Raw genomic sequence first — 26,898 nt, 5'->3', positions numbered from 1 at the left:
GGGCAGTTAATCCTGGAGCGTTGAAGTCCGAGGGGTGACCTTATAGAGGTTTATAAAATCATGAGAGGCATGGATAGGATAAATAGACAAAGTCTTTTCCTTAGGTGAGGGTGTCCAGAACTAGAGGGCCTAGGTTTAGGATGAGAGGGAAAAGATATAAAAGGGACCTAGAGGGCAACTTTTTCACATAGAGGATTGTACGTGTATGGAATGAGCTGTCAGAGGAAGTAGTGGAGACTGCTACAATCATTGCATTTAAAAGGCCCCTGGATGGGGATTTGAGTAGGAAGGTTTAGAGGGATATGGGCAAGTGCTGGGAAATAGATTAGGTGAGGATATCTGGTCGGCATGGATGAGTTGGCCCAAGGGGTCTGTTTCCGTGCTGGACACCTCTATGACTCCATGACTCGGAAAAATTTGCAAGGCACTACCATCAGGCACCGAAGGCACATCCAGTGCAACAACCTTCCGTTCTCTATAGACGTAAACTAGTTGGACATCCTGAGAGCTGGGTGGGATGGGGAAAAAGCTGAGGTGGCAACAGTTCTTCAGGAGGCTCTGTCTAATGTAGAGCAATAGAAACTTGCCCTACAGTGAGCTTGAAACTTGGCAAGGCAGATTGTGACAAACTGACACAGTAGTGGAGGTGTCAACCGTTACTCACTAATAACCTTGCTGAGGAGTTTGAGCTGTTTGATACCTCTTCCCTCAGGCAGGTCTCTACTTCACGGAGGACAGACATCCCCTATAATGGCTACACGAAGCTCTCCTGGTCCGACTGGTCAACATCAAGCCTTGCTAGAGCATCATTTATCTCATGTAGCAGAATGCCAACTTGATGGAAGTCTAGGAGACACCCTTGTCATTGGAAGGTAGCCATGAATATTGTCAATTTCAGTGACAAAGTTCTCCATACAAGAATGCCTGTAGGTTTCCTTAAACTTGTCACTACTGTGCACAGTAAACTAACTGGATGACATATCTCTAACCTCATTTCAAGGATGGATGTTGACCAGTTAGAGGAGACCCAAAGAAGGTGGCTTGCTTCTATTCTTTCCAAATACAGGATGACTTTCTGTAAAGATGATAATGATGACATGGATATTGCGACCTTGTGAGCCACAGTATTGGAACAAAAGATGACCATTTAATAAAGGTAGCTTACTGCAGAATCCCATCTCATTGCTAGGAAGAAGCATTGGAAAACGTACAAGTTATTAGGTCCATAAGCATCCGTTATAGTCCTCATGAGGAAGAAAGAATGGTTCTGTGTTGATTACTGGGCATCTCGCAATGCAAAAGCCCATAATGATGCTTACCCTCTAAGAGGATTGAGTTAGCATTGTAAGTTCCCAAAGCTGCAAAGTATTTCTGTAGTCTCAATTTGGCCAACAGCTATAACCAGCTACACATTGCTAAACAAAGCTTTGCAATGACACCATTCTGAACAGACTTTATGAGTGCACAAAAATGCATTTTGTGTCCTGCAATGCCCTTGCCATCTTCATGTGTATGATAGATAAAGCTTTTAGTGACCTTAATTTCTAATCATTCCTTGTGACATATTCAACTTGGACTCAACAAGACTTGCAAGATTAGACACCATCTTAACTGCGCATCACAGTTAAACTTGGAATACAAACTAAAGTGCTAACATTTCCAGGCAGAAGTATGATACCTGGGGCATTTCATTACCTACACACTGGGGTAGCAGTGTAGGTTCAAGGGCAGAAAAATTGTTTATTCCTTAGAGTAGTCAGGGTCTGAAGCCGAATGAGAGAAATACGAAGACTTACTCCATTATTAAACCTGAACCGCTAGCTTGGAGGGGGGCTATTTCACAGAAGTTCAGTGGCTTTCTGAATAGTGCAGAGTTTGAAGTGTTTCTCAGCTCCTTCCAAATGTCTGCCAATTGGAGCATCTGAAACCCAAAGGGCTGCTGAATCACACAGTTTTGATTCCAGGTCCAATACAGAGCAGGTAGGAGTAATGCAAATGCTGAAGCCATTGGTCAGAAGACTGACCACAGGAGGAACCTACCCCTAACTGGCTGGAGGAGGGTTGTGGCTAACATCATGGCCATGCCAAAGTAAAAGATAGCAAGCATTCTTACCCCCAATTCCTTATGACTGAGTTCGGTCTGAGATCCAGCAGAGTGTCACTGATGCACTTAAGTGAGATTCAAATTAGATCAAGATAATTAGAGCCAGATATGGTTTCATTGTTACCATCTATCTTAGAAGAGCACCTCAAACAGCATCCACCTATAGATGTAGATGTGTAGACTGAAAAGGCTGAGGTGTTGGAAGAGGATCAGGGAGTTGGAGGGGTTGGAATTCTCGGTCAACTGATTCTTGACAAGGAGAGGGGAAGTAACTCTTTCTTTTCAACAGCCTCAATTGTTAAGTGTTGGTAACTGTTCATGATCAAACTGGACACCAAGTGACAGAAAACACAACTGCCCTGACTAGAGAGCAGTGTTACTGACCCAGGGTGACTGCTGATATTGATGATTACTGTCGCATTTGTGAAAGGCATGCTTTGGTTAAAATAGGGGAGGGACTTTGCAGCACAGGATGCCTGGTCACCAAAAGACCTCTAGAGGTACTTACAATGGATTTTAGGATGTTGATTCGAAGGGAAACAAGTCTGAGCATGTTCTCATAGTCACAGATGTCTTCACCAAGTTCATGCAATCCATTCTCACCCATGACCAAAAGGTTTCAAATATAACCGAAGTGGATAATTAGCTCTACACTCTGACCTATCACCTTCCCCTCAAGCCCCTTGGGCCTCCTCTTCATTCCTGAAGCTTATGTTCAAAACGTCAATTCTCCTGCTCCTCGGATGCTGCCTAACTGGCTGTGCTTTTCCAGCACCATACACTTTGACTATGATCTCCAGCATCTGCAGTGCTCATTTTCTCCAAGATGATTAGCTTTTCTATTCCAGTATTCCATGTCAGATTCTCAGTGATGGGGTTGGGGGAGCGGGAATGCACCTTGGAGAGAGAGATCCTGCAGGAATCTATGCAAAGTCTATGGCATGGCCAAGAACCACCTCATTCTCTACCATCGAAAGGATAATGGAAATGTGAAATATTTGACTGCGTTCTGCATGACTATCTGTTATCTGAGAACAAATGCAAGTAACCCCATGTACCTTCCAGAACTGGTTTAAGCTTATAATATCACCTCACACTCATTTACAGACTATTCCTCTTCACTCCCTTTTCTGGTCAAGGTCCAGATCTTCCTATGGGCTCACAATACCCATCTGATAGAGATAGCCAGCTCAATATATAGATAATGAGCAGCATGCAAGGCGATTCAAGATGGTGTCCGGCAGAACACACACACACACAGAGAGAGAGAGAGAGAGAGAGAGGCAAAAAAAAAACATGCCAATTAGGCAGTAAAAGCAGTGTATTCAATATGGTTTGATTTACTGGACCAAGAAGCTCCTGATTAAACAGCAAACTCTTTCTCAAAATACACAGTTAAGTAACATAGTGAACAACTGTCCTAGATCTGGTCTTCTGGAAAAAAAAAAATCACAGGACTAATAATCCATTATTGTTAAGATACTTGAAGCATCCTGAAGGCATAAAACAACATTGCCAAAGATGATTTAAGTATTTCCTTCACACCAATGTCAATTTTAATTGATGATCTATTGTCCAAAAATTAATTTCAACCTAATGTCACCACATTAGCATCCACTAAGTTGTGAAATCAGTAACTTGTTTGGTGTGGGAGGGGGCCATGGGGTGGGGAAAAGAGGGCTGGGGGTTAAATGTGAAAATGAGTGCAAGAGTACTGGTGGTGATAGGATGAATGCTAAGGATGGCATCATAAAGCAGTTGAAAGCCTGTTTGAATACTTTGCAGCATTTTATTTTACATTTTCTCAAAAACTTGCCATATAACAACTAAAAAAAATCAACATGAAATTAATATATTTCCAAATATGTTAATTACAATAATCATTTTCTAGTCATATGACGACATTACTTTCTCCAAGAGTCATTCCTACTACAATATATTGCTTGCATGTTCTAAAGACGAAGCTACAAATTATACATTTATGGGGATGTACTGGAGTACTCTTCAAATCAACTTTCAAGCCAGCCAAAAAAGAATAATTAGACAGACTATAACTGCAAACATTTGAGTTATAAATATTTTTACAAAATCTTATGATCTGTATATGGACCTTTCTACCATGTGTAGTGTAGGCACAATCTTTGGATAGCATAGTCTTGCTCTAACTCTTGCATCAATGGTCAAGAGTTGTGTTGTGGAGACCCCTTTAATGCAGGAGGGACACACATACGTCCTAGAATAGATGGGATTCCAGTCAAGATCTGTAAACAGGAAGGAGATGGGTTCCTCAATAGGCTTGCAGGTCTTTAGGCATATTTTAGGAATGCTGTAAGAAAGGAACTGTTGCTCTAGATTGCTTAATTGTCTCACTTTACAGAAAAAGTATAATTGACTGTTCATGAGGGATCATCTCACTTTCCATTGCAGGTAAAATCTTGGACCTAGTGCTCCTTTGACTTGTTCTGGAAGCAGTTCAAAGAAAAAAGTACATGCCCAAAAACAGAGGGAACAAAACATTGATCTAGATTCTACTCTTGTGGGTGTCACCAGGCAGAGGCAGACAGCCTTGAGGGTAGATCTATAGTGGAGTGCTCTCCGTTCTGTCAAATGGATCAAAAGTCAGGAAGTTTCAAAAGTAGAACTGAGGCTTCAGTGTCTTTATCCAATGGTATCAAACTAGTGAGTGTTCTGACATATTATGGTTTGTCAGTTTAATTTAAAAAAAATTTAAATATATAGACTCCCTTTTCCAAACAAAATCTCCTAAAAACTGGTATGAATGTAAGCCAGTAGTCAATACAAGAGAGCTTATCAAATGGAAACTGATGACTGTGCCCTTGTGGCAGCCATGCAGAAGCCAATGCAGCTCAGTGTACAAGTAGCAGAAAATGCCTTCAGTCTTACTATTATTAGCCTGAAAAATAGCAGAGGTACAGTATGAATGACTGTCAGGAGATAGAGGAAATTACAATCCACTGTAGATTAGCACTGACAGCACAAATCTCAATGCAGTGGATAGAGTTAGAGGAAAGGTCATGGACCAGAAACTTTTTTCCCCCCTCCACAGATGCAGCTAGAGTTTTTACAGCAATTTCTGCTTTTTTCCCCTATTTCCAGTATCTGGTAACTGGTTCTAAACAAAACGGAGGACGGATACAATAGACTGCTTGAGGCCAGCTACTCCTTTGGTCACCGTGATGTACGACTGCCAAAATCCAAGCAGACAAACCCAGAGGGCTCATCACTGTCCTCTTGAATGGTTCAGAATAATTTGTTTTCTGTAAGAGAACAAACACTTGCTTCTCAAAGCAGTCTGAGACATCCTGTCTTAGATATACTGTACACAAATGCATTGTACTATGTGGTGGCCTTATGGCCCCATCATGTCCATGCTGGTCAAAATATTTGACTAAAAACTGGTTTTCCAACTTTTAGCCCAAATCCCTGGAGGATATGGGAACATAGGTGAATATCTGAATACTTAAATATTGATTTATGCTTGTATACACACAACCACAGATGGCTTCATAATTATTGAATGCTGTTATAGGTGAGCATGACCTGACCACTACTTTTTTTTTTTTGAATAGCATCCCTCAAAAGGAGGCTTACAGCCACTACCAACCCTTCCTCCACACCTTCTGTGCCTCATCTGCTCTCCCAGTTCAGGGGGCATGTGTTTCTGGATCCTCCCTTGCTTGAAGCCTTTCCCAATCTCTGCTGTTTTCAGTTGCTACTGATACTCTTGCTTCCCTAGCCCCTCTAGGTGCTGCCAAGCCACTGTATCCTGTCCCATCCCTCCACTAATTATAGTGATTGCTAACCAGCAACAAAAAAGTTGTCCTTAGTTGACTTGGACATTAAAGCAAAATTAAACAGCAAATGAAAACAATAATGGAGTGGGCGTGAGAAAGGAAAGAACTGCAGCAGCTGCAACCTTCATGAGCTTGAATGACATCAGTACATTATGAATTTGACTCCTGCCTGGTTGGATCATGGACCTAGCTGAGCTTACCATCCACTATTGCAGGGTGGGGGGAAAAGCAGAGTTTCAGCAAAAACAAATGCTTCACTGTCTTGCTGGAGAGAGAGTGACAGCAGGTTCCTGTGTCATGGACACATGTACTGGAATAAGTATCCTATTCCTTTGAAGGTTAATTGAGGAGACAGATGGCAGCAAATCATGCAGTCATTCAAAAATTTCCTCACAGCTTGGAATAAGGGCATGATAGCAATCTTGCTTTCTATGTAGATGGTACAAAGGGAACTACTGAGTTAGTGCTGCCCACATACCTGGTGAATACAGTGTCAAAAATCTGTTTCCATGAAAGCCATACTGCCACACAAAAAAAAGAGCACAGGGATTGTTCTATTGTGCCAATGCTTCCATGGTCTAAAGAAAAAAAAAGAGAGAGAGAGAGAGAGAGAGAGAGAGAGAGAGAGAGAGAGAGAGAGAGAGAGGAGCCTTGCCCAACTGTCAAAACATCTGGTAGTCCACTGCTTGCTGTCAAATCCACCTCACTAATCACCAGACAGTCTTTGCCACTACAAGCAAAAGAAAAGTTGCCACCTCCTCTGGTTGTTGTAACAGACATTTTGGCTAGGCTGCCATTGAAAACCTCCAGTAACTGCAATTCCAACTTTCCCATTCACCAAAACTACACCATCTACCACTGACTAATACAACCTACACTAGACCACAATGCATGGTGATGCCATTGAATTCTTTTGGCTGCTTTTATTTTTAAAAGGCAGTCAGTCAATCATGTTAGTGCAGTACCTCAAATAGCATTTGTGCTTGAATAGCAAGTGAGTTCTGTTGAAAAAGGTAAATGGATCAGAAATAATTTCCATAGACAAAGACTTACAATTTCCATTTTCTGGTTGTAAAATCATTAAAAAAGATGCAGGTAACTAACTGCATTAGCCACTAACACATCCAGCCAAAAAAGTTAATTTTTAGTATCCAGTGATAAAAATAAAATTGCCATTGTCCCACAACAGACCATAGGACTGCTCCTGGAGAGGACTGGTGGTGGCTTAACTAAAGGGGCACCATGCCTCAGGAAAAAAGGTGAAAGGCTGGAAAGGACAGTCCTTCAAGGTCACTGCATGTAGTAATGGAATCCATGCAGTTGGCAACACACCACATCACAAACAAGCTGTCCAACCAACTGAGCAGGCAACTGTTGCATGATTCACACATTATGCAAAGACACTATGCAAGGTTAGTGTTTATAAGTCATTCCCACATGGATTCAGGGGTCGTGAAGTTTGGAACCCACAACTTCTGCTTAGTTTCAAGGCAGGGAGGCTTTTGAATTTTAAAAACCATACTCAAACTACTGTCAAATATTGATCTAAAGTTATAGGAATGAGAAACTTTACACAATGGAGATCTAGAAGCCATTTTAACAGGTCTCATGTCATTTCCTTCAAAACACTGCCAAAGCATTTACAACACATTTGATCAACTGCCAGAAGATGAGAGGTGGCATTAAGACAGTTAACTTGCAATCATATGCACCATTAACATTATCTAGATCTTTGTCAAGTTATTTCAAACAATTTAAATATGCCACGCTGGAAAAAAGTTATTTCATAAGTGTACTTTATCCTGTATAGATTTTGTACTCCAGACTTCTGGAGCAGTGCCCAGAGAAGGAGGTTGAAATTTGAAGACTATTCATTGGATACAGAACTCTAGCTGAATGTTAATTTTGCAACCAAGAAAACTCATTAAAATCTGTATTTATAATTTCAAAGTGCTTTTCTTAAAATAATTTGGTCGACAAGTGGCAGTTAAATAGATACAATACTAAATTCATTTTATTAAAAAGCTTTTAAAATGAATGGGAACATCAAATGTTCTATTCAAAATTAGGTCAGCACAAAAACCTACATCTTGAACCGGAGCTCCCATTTATAATCAAAAGTCTTAACATTTAAAATATCTTCATACCATACATGTAGGAGAATACAAAGTATGTTTATGCACTTCCACAGATGAGTGGTGAGGCAGCAACATCCAGGTAGGGCAATTGTATTAACAGTTAAAGGGAAGTTATTGGTCATGAACAACTATTTTAGCATAAACTCATTCTTAACAATGAAATTGCATAACATATTTAAAATAGCAAGGACTTGCTACAAATATTCAGCAAACCACATTTAACGCCTTGTGTTGGAATTAATATACTATTACTCCAGCATTTAGTCAGAATTTGAATTGCTTCCAGGAATTCAAAATATTTACTATTAAAAAGACAGATGGGAAGCAACTTACACAACAGTTGTCAAATTCTAGACTTTATACCCTAAAGTATTTACCAAACTTGTTAAAGTTTAGCCTGGAGAAGAGTATGAATTACTGTACAACTCTAGATGTTTGCTAAACTTTTCCCCACATGCAATTGAAATAATTTTAGAATCTCCATGAATGGGGACGGTGGGTAATTTTCCAACACAAATCAAAAGCTGCTTGTTCTACACAACTGATGTACATCCAAAAAAATTGTAGAAAAACACACTTGATTTCTTTTGAAAAAAATTGTTTTATCTTTAAGAAAGCATTTAGTTTCTCACTCAGGCAATTTGATCATATCCCAAACAAACAAAATTCAAAATTTTCATGTAACATTTCAAAATTGTTTTGTTTTCCTACCAATGATACTTGGTCAAAAAAAAAACTCAAATGCTTAGTGTTCCTCAGGTGCAATACTGCATTTGTATAAAAAAGGACACTGAATACAGACAACTTTTTAAAAACTACAATTAAACATTCAATGCACAGCAAACAAAAAATGTATATGCCATTGTTCCTTTCTTAAAGTCAGTGTTGTAAATATTAGCACTGCATTTCACCAAGCCACTTGGAAGGCAGCAATTTGACATTTCCTGCATTTATAGTAGAAAAGCATTTGAAATGTGTCCTATTGAAATTGGCTTAAGGTTTCGAAACTTGTCCAATAAAGAGGATGGTCCCTGTATAAGCAAGTCAGAAAAAGAAAAGCAGTTATTTTGTAATTCATACCAAGTTATCACTTCAGTTAATCCACACCTCAAATACTTGATTAAGCATTGCATTATTGCTTTAAAAACCTTAATATTCCCACAAACTAGTACCAACATCTGGGATGCAAGTCTGTACATCTTAGTGCTAAAATTGTTTTCCCAATAGAATCTAAAGTCATTTTTAAAATGACCAAGAATCTATAACTTCTGTTTAAATACCTCTTGTAGAATAATCATGTTGAGGATGATCCCTCACCTATTGGTTCCTTACCTGGAGTTGCCTAAACCAATTCACTTGAGGGTCTGCTGCTGTTGCCCACTTTACAAAAGTTATCTCCTTTCATTCTGTGGGACCAGAAGCAGCAGAATCTTACAATTACCACCCATGCCCCAGGCTCATGGTTGCCTGGTTCAGCATTGTAAAGTAGCCAGATTTTCCAAATTTAGATCGACAAATCAACTGTGCTGATTTAGTGCTAACGAAGCGAGACCCAAAAATGGTTTGGGATGAGAGAATTGATGCACAAAAAAAGCTTGTAGAATTTAACTTTTTTGCCTTTCTCAGTGCATGCTAAAAACATGCACTTTAGGGCAGTGGTTTACAGTTTAATATAGAAAGGCAATAAAATGAAGGTAAAATTGTTGACAGTAAATCAATGTCTGGTTAGCTTTTAAATAGCCACACTAGGACTCAAAACAATGTAAACAATTATTGGAAAAAGTTGTGGCAATCAGAAAAAACAACAACTTAACAGCATTTTGCATATTAGCAACAGTATACATTTGAATGGCTCAGTCTTATTACAAGCATGCATATACACTTATTCCTTTCAGTGGTCCTTTGAAGCATATTTTAACCTCCCTCACTTGTCCTAGTGAGGGCATCACATTATTCCATACAATTAGGTCAACAGGCAAGGTTACCTTTCTTAAATAGAAAATGCAGGTAGTGTTCTGCACAGAGTAAACAATACAGCTATTATTTGATCATAGTTCAAAAGAAACTTTTGGTTTATCTCCTCTTAGAATCCTTGAATGCTGCTTATATCAGGCATTGCATGGAATAGTAAGAGTGACTGGCATACAGAGCTGAGAACAGGAATTATTTGTAAGAGGGTAAGTTGTACTTATTTCTCCATGAAATGAGAACCACAGACAATCCTAGAGAGATATTTATTTCCATTGGTTAACCGGTGACAACAGCACGGAACAAATTGATTACTGTATAAAAGTGGCAAGATGAGCAAATTCTTACAATCTTGTAATCTGGCCTACACAATCCACAGTAGTATGGTCGACTCTTACCTCAAGCTATTCAATTGCATCAAATCCTAAAATAAAAGCCAAACAGATCTTCTGGGATCAATTCAGATGACATTAGAACCAACAGGGCAAAAACTCAACTTGACACTGTAGAGCCTAGACTAAAACCTGGCAGCCTGTTGCAAATTTGGGAGAGCGGTTTCAATGTAGTCAAGAACAGCCTGACAGTCATCCTCTCAGGCCGTACTTTAGAAAGAGTGGCCAAGACAACAATTACCAATATTCAGTGTTCTGTCCCATCAGTAGGGCAGATCCACTGGAAGTGCCTGAGTCTTTAACACTGCAGTGGGGCTTGACCTCCTCAGAATTAACTTGCTCATTTGACTTGATGTTCAAGTGCCTGCTACATATACATCTACGGATGACATAAGCAGTGACAGGGAGAGTTCTGGGAGACAAAGTCCTGCCTCTGCAGAATATACTGCATGTTATACAACAATGTTTTAGCACAACACATCAACTCTCCTTCACATTAGGTGGGCATTAGCAAAAAAAAGGAAAAGTGCTTTCAGGCTGGCATAGATCCCACTCCAAATAGCAAACCATGAAATCAATCCTGGTTGACAAAAGTTCAGAGGGCATGCCAGGAACAGCAGCAGGCACATGTAAAAAAGTTGTCAACTGGTTAAACTTTAACTAGGACTACTTACATACCAAAACAAAAGCAGTAATTGATTGAGCTAAGCAATTCCATAACCACTGGATCAGATTTAAGTTCTGCTGTTCCTACCATATCCAGTCATGAATGGTGGTGGGCAACTAAAACTCATTAGGGAGTGCAGCTCCAAAAATATCCAAGATGGGGGAAGCCCAGATCACCATTGTTGCAAGTGCCTTGTGATCTTCAAGCAGAAATGCCAAATGGATGATCCATCTTGCCACCTTGAGATCCCTAGGACCAGAGTTGTCTTTGCCTACTCAGCTCACTTCATACTTAATGTCAATGTCTTGAGGCCCTAATGCTAAAAGGCTGCAGACCCTGAAAATATACCAGCAATTACTGACTTGTTCCAAAACTTGCTAGAGCCCTAGCCAAGCTGTCCCAGTATGGCTAAACACTGGCATGAACCTCAAATTTTCAGGTATGTCTTATTCCAAGAAAATCCAATCTGGCCAATTACTGTCCCAGTTTACATGATCGCCAATTTTTAAAAAAAGTGATGGAAGGAGTAAAAAGCAATACTTTAATAACAAATTGCTCAACACAGTTGAGCTCCATCATACTACCACGAGCAAATCTCCCATTGTCAATTTGGAATATTACCATTGAACAGGAATCTAAACTAAGCAAGTGAATACTGTGACTACAAGAACAGATTTATTTACATCAAGTGGATTGCAGTAGTTTAGGAAGGCAGCTTAGTCTTTAAGGACAACATGGCTCAACATAAGTGCTGGCCCTGCCAGTGAAACCCACATACTATGTAGGTGAATAAAATTAGCTCAATTTTTTAAAAATTGAGCCAATGATCAGTTTTGGATGCTGTAACATCCTAATTCATCTCAAATACAACATCCTGGGTTTTTTTAAAAAAAAGTGTAGATATGGGATTGCTCATTGACTTTTTAGAAAACAGTAAAAATTCTTCAACTCCAGCCAGTTACAAATTTTCCAGTTCTGTTATCGTTAAATAATGAGATGATAGAATTACAAAGGCTGTACAGAAGACTTTATCCCATTAAGTGGTGCTTGAAGAGTTAGACATGTGGTGTTTATTTTGAGACATTTGCAGACAATTGAAGGTCTGGAGATTCTTAAGCTCATACTGGAAAACTCCAAGGGTCAGATTTTTGGCATTTCACAATATAATCCAATGTACATGGTTTATTTTATTTTACAGCAATGAGACAAGAGGTTCTGAAAGGTCTCTTGTTTAAGTGCCGTACAGTTGAGAGAAGGAAGCTGCAGCAGTCTAAAGACTCAAATCACTGTTCATAATATCACTAAAAAAAAAAGACCAGTAAAAGGCAAAGGAAGCTTGATATTCTGTGCAAGCTTCAGGCTGCCTTTGTTGAAGAACTTCAGGGCATTTTAAGGTTACTACAGTTGAGACATTCTGAAGAAATGATTGAAAAAAAAACAAGTTTATCAAAGTGACAAAACCTACATTTAAATTCAGCTAAGTATGACAGATCATTTGAATTCTCTGCAAACATTAACCTTCAACTTAATTTTTCAACCAATTGATAAAATGGCTGTAAACAACTTAAAAATATTGCCTTTGCTAATATCAAAATCGTAATATCACTTAAAGTTACCCACCTGAAGGATTGTGCCATATAATATAGATGAATGGTCTGTTCACCACAAATGAAGGAATAATCCTCAAAGATTTTACCATCATAACTGCAGCTATAAAAAGACAAACTGAGCTGAACCATAGCATTAGGTATTAATTAAACATTGTATTACAAAGAACAATAACTCCAGCCATCTAGTATTTATTCTAAATTGTTCTTCCCATCATTTTATTGAATTCAAAGCTTAAAATCTATACAAATTGTTATAATAACTTTCAACTATTTTGCCATTTGACATGCAAAATTTTATCTTTAAAAGCCACCATCAGAAGTCAGATGCTCATATAATGCACTAATTCATAAAAGTAAAACTGTTGCTGAGGCCATGAATTGAAACCTGACTATTTCTACAGAAAAAGTTTTCTATTAGGTGGAAAGTGCTATGTAATTTTCCATGACACATGCTGTCTATTTCCAACAAATTAGATGCTGCTCATGTCAGTACTCTGCTATGTGTGCATGTCCTTAAGCACACCTCAAAAAGATAAACTAAGCCTAGCTCATTTTGACCTCTGCACCTTAGTGCAAGCAGCAAAAAGGGAAAAATTCTCAGCAGTTTGAATGGTGCAGATTTACATCCAAAGCTTCATGCACAGATTACATAGCCTGCTGGATACACAACTGTGCATTCATGGTCCAATCTCTCATGGTACAGTTACACAAATAATTTCCAATTGCCTCAAAAACTCTTATCAGTGACTAGCACTGTTCAGTTCAGCACAAGTTTGGTGAACTCCCAGAGCTCAGATCAAGTACCAGCACACCCTAACTACACAATTTGATTAGCACAATCACATGACAACCTTTCACCAGTTTGGTGAACTTGGAATTAGACCAAATCACGGCTCTCATTTCTATTGAATTTGCTACTGTTACATCCCACTGGGGTAGCACATGAAATCAAACCCTGGAATTTCTGGAAAGCCTAAAATTTAGTGAAGCTTAATTTTAAGATTGATTCCCTGTGTAGAAACAGGTCCTTTGGCATAACAAGTCCCTACTGACTCTGAAGAGAGATTCACCCAGACCTATTTCCTCCTAACTAATGCACCTAACACTGGGCAATTTAGCATGGCCAATTCACCTGACCCACACAGATTTCCTCCCACAATCCAAAGATGAGCACCCGGAAGAACCCCATGCAGATACTGGGAGAATGTGCAAACTCCACATGGACAGTCACCAGAGGCTGGAATTGAACCAGAGTTCCTGGTGCTGTGTGGGCAGCAGTGCTAGTCACTGAGCCATCCCTATTTTGCACAATTCCCAGAATTTACCTTTTTTGACACAGGTTGACAGAGCTTGGCTATTTCTGAATGAGGTCTGCCATATTTTAAAGTTAAAAACTTTAACTCAATTCCTTTAAACTACCCCTCAAAAAACATTTAGGTGTTACAAGCAGAGGGAGAGACTGGGAAAACAGCTCAGTGCTTTGCAGAGCTGCTCAGGATGCTACTTTTGCCAGATATTTTCATGTGATTGCAGGAGGCACAGGGCAACTGATACCCTCTTGTTAAGTGGGAAGAAAATCAGTCACAGCTTGCAACAAGTACAAGAGATAACCTGTTTTTCAGGCTTGAAGTTCTTTAACTGGAGAGCAAAAATAGCTTCCTCTCCAAGAGGTCCAAATGAATTTTTCTGCCAAAGCAGCTGATTATATTAATTTAACTGCCTGTCTGAAGACCTTTGTCATTGATAACTGGACACTAATCCATAGGCCATAGACCAGCTACTTGTTGTCAAAAACAACAACATTTATACTCTCACCTTGGCTCCAGCTCATCTGCAAACTAGACTTCCATTATGGAATAAAGAGCTGTATTAAATGCTGCTTACAATAAATGTCAGTTACTTGCTTGAAAACTCCCTGACTAGTCCTTTGTTTTTAAAGCAGTTCTTTTCTCATTTCAGTTCACAAGATAAAAAACCTTTTTTACACTGTTCTGAAAACAGGAATGGCTGACTATTTCAGCAAATTAAATAAGAGTATCCAAAATGTGACTCCTCACAATTTCACCATATTTAAAAGGTTGATTACTCTTCAATACTGTACCTGACAGAGCACCAGCCTTTACTTGAGTTAGAAACTTGGATTCAGGCGAGCACAATATCAATCAAACCATAGTACAAACCATCAAATGGAGCTGGATTAAAGCTTGGAGGAATGCACTCAGCTATGTAAAGTTCAAATAAACACTGTTCTAATAAAAGCACAATTTTAAAAACAAACCAAAACCATTGACCAACTGTACTTTCATGGTAACTTTTGAACTCACTGGAGTGGAAATTGGTGATTGAAAGAAATTCACTTATTAGTCCATTTTTGTTTCAACTTGTGCATGGACAACTAAATACACTGAAGCAGAAGTTCTTCAGTTTGTTCAGGCAGCAAGCCATGCTGGCAGTCGCAACTGTTACTTCATGTTTGCTCATCTTTCCCAGGAAAGAATTTATCATGTCAAGCTCACTAATTGAACAATGTTCAGTTCTACCATATTTGTAGAATGACAAGTATACTTCTTTGGAAGGAAAAAATGGTCCTTTAAATGATTTTAGAAAAATTGAAATGCCGAAAGACTTGCCTGTTGCTGCTGAAGCTTTAGTTCCATCTTCATTCACTTCAATCTTAGCCTTTTGTAGTACTTGTGAAACATACAGTTCACCAGATCCTGCAACATATTTGTCAAAAAAGGTAGTTTTTAAAAAAGTACATAAAATACAGTTGGAAAAAAGTTGACAGAAAAAGTACTTACTGCAAATCTTTCCAAAATTTGCTTTAGTTCGATCAAACATATCAGTGATTCCAAGAGCTGAAAGGGGTTGCTCCAGGTCTATCTCTGCCTCAGCAGTGAACCTACAATGTGTACAGAAACATTTGCTAGTACACTAGCTTGTTTACAGCAAGTCATTCTTGAAAGTGAATGGGACAGCTAGAAATGAATAATTTTAACCAGATACCCAATCTTAGTGTGCAAATACTTTGTTTTAATTTTAAAAAGTTATATTCCAAACAGATAGCAAGCTTCAAACAAGCACATTAAAATCTAGAATGAGACCATTCACTTTTTACTCTACATGCTTAAAAACAGACTTCATACTTACTTGGGTAAAGCAATATCAAGTTTCTTTTCTCTCATGATTCGCTTCCAGCCATGTATGGATTGGATATCAAGGTGAGGAGTTATTATAGAGAGTGGGGTATTATACTCCTCAGGAATAACAACAAACATACTGATAGTGCCTCCATGGTATGGCAGTTCAAGGATATAATATTTCACATTAGTTGGTGTGATGGCCATACCTGTAGACAACAAAAAAAAGTCTTAAGCATTGAATATGCCAGGTCTCTTGTACTCAAGAAGTTCCAACATGCAAAACCTGGCTGACTAAAAGCTACATGCATGCAGTATGGTTTTGATTAACAAAGACAAGCAAAATTCAAATCAACCATTAAATTCTACCTTAAAATATAGGGTTTAACACAAATGAACTATTCTAAAACCAGTTGTGGTCTACTAAAGCTAGGTTTAAAACAGATTGGCACTCCTTTCATAACATTGAAGTTCAGGGAAGAGTTTATAAATGTCATATCAGAGAAAAGGTAGCAATTGGTAGTGACAATTATATTTAGTGAACATTTAAGCTTGGAGACAAGGATGATCAAATTCACATACAAATTTATAATCTTGATGGACATAAATCAGCATAATTCTTAGCATTCTCAAAATCACATCTAAACATCAGACAGACATTGTGTTACAAGTTTAGCAAGGGTAAGTATCTTGCAAATAGCCAAAGGGACTTCTATTTAATACAGTCCACCTGATTTATATATCCAGCACCATACTGCCACAAAAAAATCCATATACCATAATCACTCATTAGGCAGATAATTTTGGACTTGACTACACTTAGTAGCAACATTAATGTGCTCACCAATAAAGAATAGCAGCATGAAATAGCTAACTTCACCTGTTGTTCAGATTTTTAAGAGATTCTTTACCTTCATTTGGGCACTTTTCAGGACTCAAAATGGCAGGCTTGAGCCTGAGTTTGCATTATATACAGCAAGGAATGACCTGATCAGGTAGCCTTCATCTTGCTGTATTGCTTTAACATGCCTATTGTTATGACAGGCTTTTTTTTTTTTTAAAATAAAAGGTACCTTTAAGAGAGCTATTCTGCAGCCAGTCTACATAGGTTTTTTGAAGGGCTTATGCCCGAAATGTTGATTCTCCTGTTCCTTGGATGCTGCCTGACCTGCTGCACTTTTCCAGCAACACATTTTCAGCTACATATATGTTGGTAGCTTGGCAGTTCTCCCTTTGTTTATCTTTTAATTTACAATTGAGGAAAATAGAGTTAAGATTTTCTACCTCTTCTGCATTTGGTTTCTGACATGCAGAAGTGTTTGAGTAACTCCCTTACAATTTCAGCTATAGTCTTTGTTAAACCCAATTTAAACTTTTGCTAATTCTAAAAAAGTATGGCCTTTTTCTTTCCTTTTAAACTTTCTTGGCAAACTTGAGAATTATCTTTAAATCCCTGAACCTCTAGCAATTTTAATAGTCATCTCATTTATTTTATATCAACCCCAAGTTCTGAAAGTTAACAAAATTGCCTCACTTACTTTTTATTTAAAGATCTACAACACTAACCTGCAAGTGTTTAAATCTGAGCTTTTTCATACCTCAAACTCTATTCAATCACAAATTTAGCTTCAGGCTTGCACTGCTACAATACAAATGTGCCAATGCAAATGTAATACTAGCTATATAGGTCATACATCCCAAAGAGTGGCAAATTACTTCAAAACATGCCCCATTCAGCTGTTCACAAGTCAGCGAGTTAGACTGTACCCAAGCAATCTGCTTGCAAAGCTCATTATCCAGTGTCCAAACATTAAAATGTGATTCTGCAATTGGATTTAGAATGGGGGCTAATAATTTTGTGGACAAGCAATTTAAGATGCTTCAGGCACACCTACTGGAGGTTATGCATTTTAACACACGAACTGGTTCTTTGCAAAGAGAAACTTGAACTGTTTTAAGTCTAAAATTAGTAAACAGCCATTCTTTGGCACATTCAGGACAAATCTTTGCTCAGAGCCACCTAGTTTTAATTAAAACCAGCTTGACAGTTAACTTACTGTCGATGAGTGTGGTGCTAGAAAAAAGCACAGGTCAAACAACATGAACTCTTGGCTCCTCAGACAGTTCAGACTTAACCCTTCATCAGGATGTTTTGAAAGGGTAAGCCCAAACAGTGACTCTTACTCCTCAGATGCTGCCTAACCTGCTATGCTTTTTTCCAATGCCAATTTATAGAATCTTGCCTTCTCCAGCATCTGCAATCCTCACAATCTCCTGGTTAAATTGTCATTTAGCTAATCATAACCTTTATTGAAAGGCCTGTACCAAAACATGCACTAAAAACAATCCTCCTTTAGTAGGCATCAATTTCATATTTTAAAGTTATATGGAGTACTAAAACAATGTCATTTTTCAGTAATGCCCAAGTTCTCTAACAAACAGCTAGCTTAATGAAAGTTAATGAGTAACACAGATTAACAGATAATTGTTTTATTGCTTGTCAGTAAAAGGCCAACTCCTTTAATGTTCAGGTGGCAGCAATAAAACAGTCTTGAAATCCAACTGAGAAATAATGTTATTGCTCTACAACATGCAATGTTACAGCTTTTACATATTGGCTCAACTTCAGCCAGGAACCAGATTTCACAAAACCACTGATCTTCGATACAAATAATAGGGAACAATACAGTAACTTCCAGCTTTCTTCCCTCACTTCTCTAAAATAGAGAAAACCTAAAGTGTTCAAACAACTTTGTTTGTTAATATACATCACTTTATACATTTAAAAGTGAAAGAGCAAATCTTGCTGACATTTTGTTGAACATCTTGTGTAGATTGGATGATTTCCACGTGTGTTCACCAATCCATATCCAACTGGAGAACATCTGTCTACATATAGCCTTTCTAATAATACCACACACTTACCAAAACTGAAGGTTGCTTTTTGGGACATCATTGGAACTTGATACACATTTCCATCAGCTGCATAAAAATCCCTGTTGCGCGTATTTTCTGGGAGAAACCGTGACTTCCACAAACCCTTGAAAAAAAGTGCATTGACCACCACTAGCCTGGTGGTTTCACTGAGCATTGATGGAGAAATTAGATTTGTAATCATACCTACAAAACAGACCGAATGTTAATACTTCAGTGAAGCAGGTAGTTGGATATAATCATTGGGCTTCAAATTTTCAGTTAAATATCATGATTTGCTGAAATTGAACATGTCAAAGTGCAAATACCAGGTGAGATTTTATCACCTAGAAGAAAAATCCTGAAAATATTTATATACAGGCACCTATGTCCCACAGTGACTAAAAAAGAATGAGTGCAAACAAGTTTAGAAAGCAATTCATGAAAGATAATTACATCAAGTAAACATTAAAACCAGATATAAATATATTTTCATACTAATCAGATAAATAATTCATTAAAATGCAACACTAAAATCTCAATGAATTTACACACACCACTACTAACTTAATCAAAAGCATCCAGGTCAGTCAAGTTTTCTCACATTGCCTACCATTTCCAAAACTTTCCCACCCCTGCACAAAACCCTGACATGTTAACAGATTGTATTGGTGTTCTCTCTACTCTATAGATGAACAATGTACCTCTAGTTTGATTCCTAGTCCATAAGTTGATTGCTGATGCAGCTTCCACAGGATTTTCATAATGCACATTTCTCACTGCAGCTTGATACAAAACTTGAAGCTTTCTGAGAAAGGATTGTTCCATTGCAAAGTCACTGGGTGCAAATAATCCATTGGCAATAGTTACTATGTCCTGATTTCTGCTCTCAGTTAAAGACTTGTGTATCTTTTTGATTTTTTTGTAAATACCTAGAAAGGAATTAAAATCATATTTTTAAAAAGTATGCTTTTGTTCTACATACTTCACTAATTGCATACAATTGAGATTTGAATACAATGGGAACCCAAGTATCTACTGTAAACATGCAAAGTGTTTTTACAATAAAACATCTACAATTTAAATAATATTTGATGTGATCCAACTACCATTTACTGTACATGGTATCCATCTTGCTATAGAAACAATAGGTGCTAACAATTACTTAGTAATACCCTGTACTTTAACTGCATTATTCAGCACCACAAATAGGACCTGCCTGAGAGAATCAAAACATTTTATATTGATTTTACTAGGTGAGAAATTAATTTGGTAACATGGCTGATCATGGAAACGTAAAGTTGATGTTAGTATTGGGGATGATTTTGTACAAAGTACATTCACTAAATGCAACTTCAAAGTTAAAATTGAAATGTTAGTTTCTTCTATTGAGGAGAATATGCCTAGAAAGTCAGTTACATTTTCAAGCACTTGGTTACTGGATGAAACTCAAAAACACGTTCCTGACTTGTCAGAGTGCAAATGCAACAGTGTCTGCTGAACCAAACTAATGTCATCTGGAATGACAATCACATTTTGGTACTGGGGTTCCAAGTACGACAGGCATGATTACAAGCTTCTACCAAAACCATCATTTCAAGGCAGTGCCTGAAACATTAGTGTTTGTGGACAACTTACAAAACTCAGGGATTACATCAGTGATTAAAATGGATTGAATTAGCCATGTAATAAGTAGTGAATATTAAAAATCAGTGCTAACTAGTTATGTAGGCATGACTAAGCAAAACAGACCAAGGGGAGAGAAAGAACCAATACTAAAAATTGGAGAATACTAACCAAGACTAGTGTATATAGGTTAGATTCCCTACACAGGGTGGAAATAGGCCCTTTGGCCCAACAAATCCACATGACCCTCTGAACAATAACCCACCCAGTCCCATTTCCCTCTGACTAATGTACCTAACACTATAGGCAATTTAGCATGGTCAATTCACCTGACCTGCACAGTATGACAGAAGTTGAAGTCAGTTACCATGTCCACTTATAACTGGAATAGACATTTTAAAGATGTCTATTTTTTAGAACTACTAAGAGAAAGAGGGTGTTCTAACAAAAGACAGAATGGACTATTGCATTGGAAGCCTCTTGATGGTCACCACAATCAAAAAGTAATAGCCATCAAATGAGCTTTTTCTCCACCCCTCTCAAAGAGCCCAGGGCAAACCCAATTTCTTTTTGGCTACTATGGCCCAAGGTGTAAAAGATCTCATTAAAATTGCTGAATTAGAGACAGTTGATAAATTATAAAAAAAGGTTAAATATTAACAAACCATAAGAGTTGTATTTTAGAGCATTGTTCAATTGTTGTCTTGTTCTTGCACCAGCACCTAGCTGCAACATCCCAAGAACAGAAGTGATTCCATGGGGAGACATTATTGTATTTTCTGTTGGATTGGAATTAACGACTTGATTGAAAATCTTCATCCCCAGGTCTGACCCAAATTCTGATACTTGAGTGTGCTTCCACTGACAGTGAACAGATTCTATAAGCACACTGAGGATGACCAAGATGCCTACTTTGCCCATTGTGATTCACTATTAATCTTGATACGTATCTGCAAAATAAAAAAAAATTAGTCTGCAAACCATATTGCAAAAGTGAACTTAATTCTTCAAAAATACTACCTGATTGCAAATTTGATCAGTTTAGCCATGTGTTAAATACAGAGGAAAGTAGATATTATTTCAATATTAAAAACATTTCACTAATTGCATACAATGTGTAATTTGAATACAATACAAACCGAACAATCTGAATACCCAAAGTGTTTTTACTATAATGAGTGAAACAGCTACAATTCAAATATCCCATTCTGAAGTTCAAACTACACCAAATCCTGAAGATATTTTTCTAAAATTGGTTTAATTGTGATGATTTACCAATCAATTGGTGAAACAAGTTCAAAGGTTGATGCAGGTAACAGTCATTGTTCTTAAATCATTTTCAGTGTTGCATTTTAGTGTTTTTTTGTAACTTAATTCCAAATTTCCAGTTAAGTTAAATTTGGGCAGCTGATATACAGTTGTATGGGGGTTACAAAAACATTTAGTTCTCAATACTACTCCAGGAACGCTCCTTAAAACAAACCACAAATTCCAAAGAGGGACTTTCCTTTTTGCAACTGGTCTCAAAGCTGTTACACAGCACAGCAGAATAGATGAACAAACGAGTTAAAAATCATGCATTTACCATTTAAAGTGTTACACTGAACTGTTGCTGTTAGCACACTATTCTTTTCACCTACGTGTAGATGAACAGATGGATTTCATAGGAATAAGGTGAAAGAAATACCCAATGACCTGCACCTGAAAGGTCAACTAGCTCAGTGACTCAAACATGGCAAATTCCTAGAACCATTGCAGCCAAAAGATCTAATCATACCAAACAACACAAGAAATTAACAATTAATCCAAAAATGTCATAGGCTTAGAACCAATTTTCAGATTCCACCATTTGTTACTTTCAAAAAACAAAAAGTTTTAATATCTATTTTATTCTTACAGCATAGGAGACAGCCATGCAACCCACTATACCTGTCTTAGCTCTACAAATTAGCATTCACTTAGTGTCATTTGCCTGTCTTCCTGTAACCCTTCACTACATTCATGGTCAAATAAGAATCCAATTCACATGTCTCAACTGAAGCTTGACACTACCATACTACAGGCACTGCCTTCTAAATCTTAACCACGTGAGTGAAAGAAAACTGCTCATTGCATGTTTGGCAAATACCATTTAGAAAGTACTTAGAATCACAGAAGGGATTTTCATGGCTGCCTCTTACACAGTTCAGCCCATCATTACGGCACCAGCTTGGTAACGGAGCATTATTCTGTGCCATTCTGCTGATTTATCCCCACAATGTTGGGTATTTTTAGCACAAATGCATCCTTGAATGCCTCATTTGAGCCTGCTCCCACTGCATGTCCAGGCTGTACATTCCATACCCTAGAGTTTTTCCTCAGTTCATCCTTAAGATCTATGACCTGTCTTGCTTATGTTATTACATGCAGGTTCCCTCCACACCTGCACCCACTTTATATTCTCTCAATGTTTTACTAAACTTTGGCAAAACATTGTAAACATTCAACTTCATGTCACCTGTTGAAAGTAGTTCACCAACTTCCCCTGTTTGAAGCTATTTATAATGCAATTAAGTTTTGTTAGCCACAAATTCATATACAAAGCCTTTTTCCCCTCCTTTCACAGAATGTGGCCATCACTGCCAAGGCCAGCATTGCCCTTTAACAGAGCAGCTTGCTCAGCATTTCAGGAGCAGACTGACACAGTTAACATTACTCTTGATCTGCAGTCACAGTGGCCAGTATGATACAGATTTACTGGCATGAGCGAGATGAGTAAACCGGCCTTTAAGAAAAGGTTGCGGTCACCATAACCAACAGGAGTTTTCAACTGCAGACTTAAAATTGATTTTTAATTCCACAGTGGAATTTGAACCAGTGTTCCCAAGACATTCCAAAACTCACATGGTGAGTCAATGGTTAGCACTGCAGCCTCAGCACCAGGGTCCCAAGTTAGATTCCAACCTTGGGCGACTGTGAGGAGTTTGCACATTCTGTCTGCATGGGTTTCCTCCAGGTGCTCCCATTTTCTCCCACACATCCAAAGCTGGGCAGGTCAGGTGAATTGGCCAAGTTCACTTGTCCATAGTGTTAGGTGCATTAGTCAGAAGGAAATGGGTGGGTTACTCTTGGAGGGTCAGTGTGGACTGGTTGGGCCAAAGGGCCTGTTTCCATACTGGAGGGAATCTAATCTCACTGGAGAAAAACCTCTCTTCACACAGATGCTGCCAGACCTGATGAGTCTCTCTAGCAAGTTGTGTTCCAGAACATTATCCTGGGCTGCTGGCCTACTCATCTGCTACTGTTACCACTCCACCATTGCCACATCAAGTCTGTTGAACAATATTAAATACCTTTTTGAAAGCTAGGTGCAGCTCAACCTCTTCAAAAATAATATCCTCCTGATCTAGTTGAACATTAACTTCCCAAAGAGAAATTAATGGAAGTTTTTCATAATTAACTTGTACTTTTCCATGGTGCACACTAATTGCTGCTAAATATTACTCAACCTCTTTCTCCACCCCCCCCCCCAGACTAAAATGTGATAAAACAGCAATTTAAAGTCTAAGTTTTTGAATGATACTGTATTGCAATTCTCCAGCCCTCTAGCACCACCTAGAGGTCTAAGCAAGACAAATGGGGCTAGTGCCTCTGCAATTTGCAGACTTGCTTTCTCCAGTCTTCTTGGATGAATCACATCTGGATCCAATGACTTAACTTTTAACTTGCAATAACCAACCAATAACACCTCTTTATCAATTGTAAAATTTTCAATGTCAAACCAATCTCCTCATTTATGACAACCAAGGTGCTCTGATCCTTAAAAAGATACTGTTAATCAAAAACCTCAACTATATCCTCTGCTTCTGTGCAGAGTTTTGTTTGGGCCCCTCTTACCAGCCTTTGGGGTTTATTTATTAATTATTAGGTTTTTTTCCATATTTGCTTTTCTGAACCTTGTATATTCAGCTCACTGTTCAGTTGAATTGTCTACTTACCAACTGTCACAAATAGAAAACCGTTCGTCTTTCAGGGAGTTCCAGATTTGTTTGCCTTTTCAAAGGAGTAACCTCTGACTGTGCCTGAAGTCTTTACTTGCCAACCTTTGACTCCAGTTTAGATCAGTGCTTACTTCAAAGCTAACTTTCCACTAATTAATTCTTTTAAAAAAAACCAGGATCATTTTTTGAATTATTAGCTGAAAAGGAAAGGAAGTGAACAATAAACACTTGCCACCTACTTGGCCTGCCTTCTTTTCAAAGATATACTTTATACATAAAAACCTTAGACACAAATGCAGTTTGGTTCTGTACAGTAGCATGTCAAGGAAACAAAATCATTGGACTGATTATCTAACAAAACCAAGGCATCCTATTTCAGCAAGGCTATTTTGTATGCATTTGAGGCATGAGGGGGTCCAATAACCGAACAGACCCTCATTTCAGCAGAATGACCTCAGTGGAATTCCTCCACAATGCCTTGGTAGTAGCTATCCCAAACTTGTGTCCCTCAACACAGTCCTGGACCTTGGGATTGATCAGTCTGCAGCATTCAGATAGAGTTAACTCCTTGTTCTGAAAGGCCAAGGAGGATTTGGGTGGACCAGAGAGCATCTTTCACCAAGTCAATGGTCCTCCAGGTGCAGCCACTGTTTGCTCCTTGGGGGAAAACACTTAGACAAAGTGTAGAGCAGAGTGCCACATCATGGAACTATTCAGGATGAACTCACCTGCTTCATTCAGCAGTGCCTCTATTTTCATTGGTCTACAACAATACAGCTTCAGAAAATATTCTGAAGCACACATCAGTCATCCCCTTACAATACCAGTATCTCTATATTCAGACTGCATCACAACTACCATGTTTTGCACCTTGCTCTAATAGTACATAGTATTGGTTCTTCACCAATTAGCCTTTTACAAGTTACTTTAAAAAAGTGTAATATAACCAATTTAACTTTCTGCAGACAAGACAGTTTAAATAAGCATACATATGACTGGAAGAGAAAGAATAGATCTTTACCAGTCACTGAATTTCAGATCTTCAGAATAGTTTCCAGTTTATTCAGAGGTGGAGGGCTGTTGAGGATTTTGTTTGAGAATGGTTTAAATGCACACCCATGCAGGATTTTGCAGCAGCTCATCTCGAAGATTTTTAATACCTCAGTTTGCCCCACCCCCACTCTTTAGGGTGGGATCTCAACATGCAAATAGTTAAACTTTTATGAAAAACAACTCCCTCCCCCAACATGGATTGCCCTGTTGAGAGGAAATCCCTGGTTTCCATTGATTATACAACACTGATCATCAAACCACCAAATCCTCGCTTCTGCTGTAATGCAGGTCGATCTTTTGGTTTTCAATTCTGCTGCTAATCATGGCTTTATTCCCCCCACTGTAATAGGCGACTGGCTTCGCTGTGCTTGAGTAAGCAGCTTCTTGAACAAAAACAACCAGTTATTTAAAAATTAAAGCATTTTCCTCCAATTCAGTGAAGAACAAAGTTATGCATTTTCTACAAAAAAAAGCAGACTCAGCAAGTATGCAAGAATTCTTTAAAGTGAATAATTACTTTCCTTAGCTAAAGGAAAACTGTACAATACCTTTATTGAAAGGTCACAGAGAACTTCAAAGCAGCATGACTAGAGCTTAAATAAGACTGTTTACAATAACATTAAATAACTGCATTTCAGAATTTTATACACTGGAGACCAAATAGCACAAAGTAATAACTTTCACTACTTGTAACTACAGAGTTTTATAGTTTTAAAGTATCACCCTTTACATTGACGTATTATTAAAACTACCCATTAATTTAGTTTGGTTTACCACTTGCAAATAATGTAATTATAATTTTCAAACTACAATGACGAGATGTACACTACTACATTAATTTAGGTAGAAAACCCAAATAAACGACCGGGATTACAAAAGTGGTACTAAACGTACCAAGTGTTTTGCAGACTATTTAAAGCAGATGAATAATCTGCAGTTTCAAACCCGCAAACTGGGCAAAATTACGTTTTCCAGGACTTTTTTTTAAAAAAAACCAAAATTACCATTCACAACAATTCTTTTTTCTTCAATTCTGAAGAAAAGGGACAACTCCAAGATCTGTGCATTACCTACTCAGTATAACTGAAAAAGTAATACGTATAAGTCATCCCCACCCCCATGTAAGTAGCCAGAACAATAGCCAATGGTTCAAAACTATATTAGCTTATTTAGAGACAAAGATCCAAGCTACATTGTAATTCTTTTTGGTAAAGACCCACTTACTTACACACAGACTACCCTTGCTCAAAATCAGTTAACTCGAACGAGCCAACATTACATTGCAAGAACACTTTAATATATACTTGCCTCTTGTCCCCTCCTTACAAGTAGGAATAGCCAGCGGTCGGAGCCTCCACAAAATCTGGAATTCATTCAAAATCCCAATCCGTCCGGATAGTGGTTTCAGCCGGTATCCGAATCCGAATGTGACTCCAATCCGGGTTTTACACTGTCCACTATGTCCAGCGCCCAAGGCTGTGCACAGCTGCTT

At 38.2% G+C, this 26,898-nt stretch overlaps 1 protein-coding gene across 4 annotated transcripts; it reads right to left on the bottom strand.

The window, feature by feature from the left end:
- Positions 1-7,906: 7,906 nt before the first annotated feature.
- Positions 7,907-26,830, bottom strand: serpine2 (serpin peptidase inhibitor, clade E (nexin, plasminogen activator inhibitor type 1), member 2). Of its 4 annotated transcripts, none has more exons than XM_072572764.1 (9): positions 26,715-26,830; positions 21,039-21,323; positions 19,452-19,679; positions 18,760-18,954; positions 15,845-16,043; positions 15,496-15,596; positions 15,325-15,411; positions 12,705-12,794; positions 7,907-9,088 (listed from the first exon to the last, which is right to left on the bottom strand). In XM_072572764.1, the coding sequence occupies exons 2-9, from the start codon at positions 21,292-21,294 to the stop codon at positions 9,051-9,053; spliced, it is 1,194 nt and encodes a 397-aa protein (XP_072428865.1). In that variant the 5' UTR covers positions 21,295-21,323; positions 26,715-26,830; the 3' UTR covers positions 7,907-9,050. The 4 variants fall into 4 exon arrangements, with proteins under 4 accessions (XP_072428865.1, XP_072428866.1, XP_072428867.1 ...); XM_072572765.1 differs by lacking the exon at positions 26,715-26,830 and adding an exon at positions 26,631-26,710; XM_072572766.1 differs by lacking the exon at positions 26,715-26,830 and adding an exon at positions 26,635-26,709.
- Between the last annotated feature and the right edge of the window lie 68 nt (positions 26,831-26,898).

The sequence above is a fragment of the Chiloscyllium punctatum genome, chromosome 6, assembly GCF_047496795.1.
Source record: "Chiloscyllium punctatum isolate Juve2018m chromosome 6, sChiPun1.3, whole genome shotgun sequence".
Classification (NCBI taxonomy): Eukaryota; Metazoa; Chordata; class Chondrichthyes; order Orectolobiformes; family Hemiscylliidae; genus Chiloscyllium; species Chiloscyllium punctatum.
This window is presented reverse-complemented; position numbering and strand designations above follow the sequence as displayed.

What these genes read in the sequence shown, in the direction of transcription:
- serpine2 (XM_072572764.1), bottom strand. Translation starts at nt 21,294, where the DNA reads ATGGGCAAAGTAGGCATCTTGGTCATCCTCAGTGTGCTTATAGAATCT. An exon ending in GACTAGGAATCAAACTAGAG is followed by an intron (nt 18,955 to 19,451) that starts GTACATTGTTCA and finishes TCTGTTTTGTAG; the next exon opens with GTATGATTACAAATCTAATT. An exon ending in TATATGGCACAATCCTTCAG is followed by an intron (nt 9,089 to 12,704) that starts GTGGGTAACTTT and finishes TTGCTTATACAG; the next exon opens with GGACCATCCTCTTTATTGGA.